Consider the following 6,137-nt stretch of genomic DNA (forward strand, 5'->3'; position numbering starts at 1 on the left):
AAAAAAAAAAAAAAAAAAAAAAAAAAGTCCAGGGAGGCTTTGGGGGTCTATTTTGGCCCAGCATTCCTGAAAAAGTTGCCCCTCCTCCAGCCCAGCCAGAGCCCATGAAAGTCAGATAGAGGTGGAGTTGTTTGACCGTTCTGTCTAAGGTCTTGGTAAAAGAAGAGCCCCCTGGGCCAGATCCACATTTCAGGAAATTCAAGCCTGCCATTGCAATGACACCACCGGTATCTTCAGTGAAGCTGCCTGTGAGCAACGGAAAGGAAGGGAGAATGGGCAAGATCAGCGCAAGGTTGGCCAAAAGCCTGGGGCTGGCCTTCTGCTAGGAAGGGCAGGCTGGCAAGAGAAGGCCTGGCCGCCCCCGGCTCTTTCCTCAGGTCCTGGTCTGTCTGGCAGTGGGAGGCGTGAGCTCATCTCTGAGCTCCATCCCAAACAAAGGTGGCTGCTAGAGGCAGCGGAAAACAGCTCTGTTTCCTGGGGTCTGTCCTGGCTCTGTTCCTGGCCTGTTCCTCGACCTGGCACAAGCTGTTCAGGGCCTCTGTCTCCTGGCCAGGCTCCTCCCTGAAGGCCATCCATGAGGATCTTAGGGACCCAGGGAGCAGGCCTCTTGAGTGCTGGGCTGTCAACCTTTACTTAGCCTGTACCCGAGTCTGCAGAGAACAGTAGCAGCCTGTGAAAGAAGGGAGCTACAAGTTTGGTCCAGGGATAAAAGGAAGAGAAGAGGTGGGGAGCTGGCGTTCTACTGCACAGAAACCCAAGAGAGATTTGGGAAGGAAAGGGAAAGTGAGAGGCAAAAAAACCCCCTGAGCTTGTGAAGGGAAAACAGAGGTATAAGGAGGAGGCCTGCTATGGAGAGGACCCTAGTGCCTCACAGGCAGGAGATTCTTAAGGTCTCACTCCCTAAGAAGGCAGGAGGCAGGAAGCAGAGGGGGTCTGGAGTGTGGTCTCTGGCAGCCAGATAGCCTGGCTTCAAGTCGTAGCTCTGCCAGGTCCTAGCAGTGTATTTTAAGTCTTTTCCTCTGTAAAATGTAGGGAATGATAGTACCTTCTTTATAAGAATGGGGGTGAAGATTAATGAGACAAGTACGTAAAGCTTCTGGCACAGAAGCATCACTAATAGTTAGCAGGGGCATGGGAGGGGGCGCTGTGTAAGGACCAGCATCCGCAGTAACAAGTGTCCCCGGAAGTCCAGCATCTTAGCAGTCTGCCTGGCTACTCTTTATCCCTGCTGCATTCTTTCTCTTAGGACGTCCTGATTTGGTGAGTCCTGTCTTTTTGACTCCCCAAGCCCCAAGGCATTGCCCTTCACCTCTGTTCTCTTGCCAGGGCTGCCTTCCACATACATGGAGCACCCTCCTTCCTTCACAGTTGAGTTCAGTGCCTGTCTCCCAGGAAGCCTGCCTGGGGTTCCTGGCTGGCCCAAGTACTGCCTCTTCCGTACTCAGCCAGCATTTTCTCCAGAGCGTCTTTAGGCACTGGCCACTTTCCAGCCTGCATTAATTATAGTTGCTAGTGCACACTCAGGATTGTGAGCACCCTGGGGGCAAACCCTGAGCTCGACAGCACCCAGGATGGAACAGTGCCAGAAACTCAGTATTTTTCCAAGTGTGGCTCTTGGGTCACCTGCAGCACCCCCCTCCCCCGAGGTATTGTTAAAGATGGTAAGTTGCAGGTTTACCAACTATGTGAATTTCTTAAACCCTTGGCCGAAGTTCACTTTCCTTATCTGTAAAATGGAGATCATCATCCCTGCCTCACCAGGCTGAGGAAGAGTTAGTGACATAAGTGTTTGGAAGGGCTCTGTCCTGTGAAGCACAGTGTGGTCATGACGGCTCTTCCTGTCTCGTCACCTTTCCCTATGCAGGAGCAGCAAAGGGCCGAGCGCTCTCACCAGCACAGCATAGTGTTATCTGCTGACTTCACTGGTTGACTCACTTAAAAGAAATGAGGACAGAGGAAGTTTCTGGAAGTAGCCCCAGAAACCTACTTAGAGATGTAGTGGGCTAGCTTGCCCCTTCACAGACCCCAGTGAGGTGGGGAATGAGAACCACCTTACACTCCAGCCGTCCTCCAGGGAGCCTTTGAAACACCCTCGCAGGGAGGATTCTGATTTAGGTTTGGGCTAGGATATAAACAACAACCTCCCCCTTCCTCCTCCTCTTTCTTCTTCTTGTTTCACAGATGAATTATGTAATAGAAGGGTCAGCCTAACACAACCAGAAACTATTTGACCTTAACATCACTAAAAGTAGGACAGTGTGCATTGTACATGCTTCCCAAGATGGTAAATGGAAGTATCAGCACCACTGAAGAAGGATTCCTGCCAAAAAGGTGAATGTGAATCTAGTCAGACCTGTAGATGTGATTACCAATATTCAAGAATTGTGGGCTGGGGATTTAGCTCAGTAGTGCCTCCACCTGCCTTGTAAGGGCAAGAAACCCAGTTCGATCCGCGGTACCAAAAACCAACAAAACCAACAACAACAACAACAACAAAGAATTGTGGAGATGAGACAGGTTTAAAAAGCCTGGGGATGTAGCTCACTGGCAGAGCACTTGCCCAGCATTTGAGATCCTAGGCTTCATTCCCTGGGGGGGAAAAATGAACCTGCACCTAGTCCAGCCAAATTATCGTACCCGGGACACAGCTGTTTCTGCAGTACGTGAGGGGATATGTGTATATATTTATGTGACTGTTAATTTGCAAAAGCTTTTAAGTCAGTCATGTGTAATATGTGGATCTTGTTTGGATTGTAACTCAAACAACTGTAAAAGACAGTTTTAAAGTAATTTGGGAAAGTGAACACAAACTGGATTCAATTTTAAGAAACTGTTAATTTTGTTGGGTTTGAAAATAATTTTGTGGTTATGTTAAAAATAGGTCTTCAGTGAGTGAGAGGAGAAAAAAAAGAGGTCTTTATCTGTTAGTAGTATATACCAAAGTATTTACAGAGGAAATAATATCATACACGGATTCTCTTTAAAACACATCAGACAACAAACAAACAACCCCAAAACACATAAGACAAAAAATAAAAGTGGGAAGGGGCAGATGAAATAGGAATGACATGATATTAATCACTGAAGCAGGTGATGGGTACCTGGGGCTCATAGTCATTTTTTCTCTTTTGTGATTTTGAAATTTTCCATAATGAAAGTTTAGAAAAAAGAAAGCCAACAATCAAAGCATTCCCAAGAGAACCCACTTCTTCTCTTGCTGAGTCTATGTGGAAATTCAATGAGATAATCTACAAGTGCTGAATAAATCTTGGTTCCTTTCCTCTCATTCCAAAGCCTGTCCCGGGGCGGTGTTCACCAGCTCACTAGCCAGGGGTCTGTTGCAGTTGTTATGAACTTCATCTGGTTTCCCAAAGCAAAAAGCCTGATTCCTGTCCAAAGGAGAAATTAGCTATCTTGGAATTTCTATCAGAACTCTCAGAATGAGGAGTCTTTTCTCTGGAATGGGATGGGACAGGTGGGAGGAGTGCTGGGACGATGCCCATCCACAAGTTCTGGGTTCTTCTTCTACCCACCATCAGTTCTCAGGATGTGGGGCTGAGCCCTACAAATTCAAGCATCAAATGGGTGTGGGGGTGCAACCTCCCAGCGTTGGGCAGAAGCAGGTACAGAAGATAGGAATGTCTCTCCAACACCTTCTTTGGACAACAAGACTTTGAAAATCCACTTGTCTCTGTCAGGGCTACAACTGAATGCTTATCAGCTAAAAGTTCCTGGCACATAACAGGGCCTCAAAATGTTGGTTCTCTTCTCATCGTATCTTATCAGTTTGCACAGACAGCCATTTGTTGACACCAATCAAAATATAAATAGGAGATAAAGACTAGCTAAACAGAAAGGCAGGAAACATGTCCAAGATATAGGGGGGATATACCGGGGTAGAGGAAATGGCATTTCGTAGGGAAGAGGACAAAGGAGTCTAATAGCTTTGTAACTGTGCTTAGGCTGAGCCTTGGCCAAACTGTTCCCTGAACCAGCCTTTCACAGATAAGCTGAGAATTGCTACACTTTAAGCAGCGCAATAATTTGGGGTGTTCTCACAGGAGTGATCCCCCACCTGTAGACACCAGACATGGCCTTTATGGCAATGGACCTGGAAGAGTCTGCTCACAACCTAAAGCAGCACCTACAGCAGAAAAAGATGCCTAATGTTTCCCAAACTTGCATCAGTTTAAGAATCAGGATCTCCAGGGGAAGGGCCTGGGACCGGTGTTCCTTTCATTGGTACCGGGGATCAAACTCAGGACCTTGTGCTTGTGAGGCAGGCAGCGGCACCACTGAGCTAAATCCCAGCCCAGGAATCCATGTTTCTAACAAGACCCTCAGTTGGTTCTCATGATGAGGCAGGTTAGGGCAATTCTAGGGATGAAGATAGTGTGTTCAGGGTGGTGAAATACCTGCATCAGTTGCAGCGAGGGAATCGATCAGGCCACACACAGATTCCAGGTCCTCTCTGGACCCAGAGAATAGCAAGAGGGTAGGGGCTTGGACTCTGGAATCTGTGCTCTTGAAAGTGGTTTCTAGGCAGTTCTGCAGTTTGACATCCTGAAAGCTTAGCATGGTGGCTAACAGTATGGGCTCCCCACTCATAACACTCAAGTTCAAAGCCTTATTTTACCACTCACCAATTATGAAGCCTTAGGTTATTTAATGGGTCTCAATGCCTCAGTACACCTATCTGTAAAATGGGGACGATAACAACATCTAGCTCCAACATCATGTGTGGAAAGCACTTGGCCTGGACCTTAAGAACATTAACACACCCACTGTTATCTGTTGAAATCTAAAGCCAAACCATCGGTCTCTTTCCTCCAGACCACCATTGCATTGACTTGGGGCCTCTGCTGCAGCCTCCAGTAGGGTCTGCTGTGTGGCAGGCTCACTCAGGTCCACATCTGTTTGGACTTCTGGAGGGCACAGACCATGTCTTTATTTATTTTAAACATTTCCATTGCTGCCCCTCCATCTTTGGAGGACTCTGTATTATGTGACATTAGAGTTGGAAAAGATTTTGGCAATCACCTAAACGAGCCCCTACTTTACACACTAAGAGAGAGAAGGTGAATTATTTGTCCCTAGTAACAGAGCTAGGTAGTTGATCCTTGGTGCTGCCACCTGCTAGATATGCCATTCAAGTGCGGAATACTTTGTGTTAAAAATAGGCAAAAGGATTGTATCCCTGCATACTTACTAAGCGAGTGCACTGTGAGTAAAATATGGGTGAGGAACTCTTTGGCAGCCTGAGGACACTGTTACTATTACTGCACAATATTGACTCCAGCTCTGTGTGCACTCACTGAATCTTAGTGATGCAGCACAAGTTATGCAATGCTACTGAAGTAATTATGGTGCCTGTTAAGAGTGACTGTGTAGGAGGACCTGAATCAGTGTGGTTCTGGCCCTAGTGTCAAGTGTTCAATATTCTCAGAGACCACAGATCCCATGCTCTTGGGCTCCTTAGTTCTTGGATAAGAAACTTTACAAAGCAAGAATCTCATCTATGGTGTCCCCCAAGCTCTTCCTCGGGGCTTCTTTACCTGCTGGCTGAGCGACACAGACTGACCCCCTCCATCCCCTCATGGCCTTACCATCATGGTTGGCGTTTCCTAGTGTCCATGGTTCATCTGAGTCAAAGTGAGTATCTCCTCCAATTCCCGGGCCAGGGAAGTAGGCATGAGCCAAGAATCCCCCTTCCCCATCAAATGGGGAGCTGTCACCATGAAAACCAGAAGCAAAGAAGATCATGATGTCTGCCTCCTTCCGGTCACTTTTGATTTCATGATATGGCACCTCTTCAAAGGTCAGGGGGGTCACCTTCTGCCACACATCAAAAGCCTGGCGAATAGCTTTCCGGGTGTCGAGCTCACCCACTTTTGGGGTATAGTTGTGAATGCTGGTAAGAGAAGGGAAGATTATTAGGGAGGAACAGAAAGCCAGAGACTAGCAAAGTTAAAAGGGACATGACAGGCAATATGGCCCAGTGGACTCCCCATTTTGAGTTCTAGAATTCTGCTGAGGTCTGGGGACTTAGCTCAGTGGTTCTGCTGCCTGCCTCGCAAGCGCAAGGACCTGAATTGGATCCTTGGTGCCAAAAAAAAAAAAAAAAAAAAAAAAAAAAA

General features: G+C 47.2%; 1 protein-coding gene across 1 annotated transcript in view; it reads right to left on the reverse strand.

Moving 5' to 3' along the window:
- Positions 1 to 6,137, reverse strand: part of Mmp24 (matrix metallopeptidase 24) — a 30,977-nt gene that overhangs the window by 12,482 nt on the left and 12,358 nt on the right. Inside the window, exon 4 of the mRNA XM_033767104.1 lies at positions 5,607 to 5,911. Within this exon, the coding sequence (XP_033622995.1) occupies positions 5,607 to 5,911 (305 nt within the window). The remainder of the gene's footprint in view (positions 1 to 5,606; positions 5,912 to 6,137) is intronic.

This window comes from Fukomys damarensis, unplaced genomic scaffold (genome assembly GCF_012274545.1).
Source record: "Fukomys damarensis isolate Sample0158 unplaced genomic scaffold, DMR_v1.0_HiC HiC_scaffold_22, whole genome shotgun sequence".
NCBI classification, from domain to species: Eukaryota; Metazoa; Chordata; class Mammalia; order Rodentia; family Bathyergidae; genus Fukomys; species Fukomys damarensis.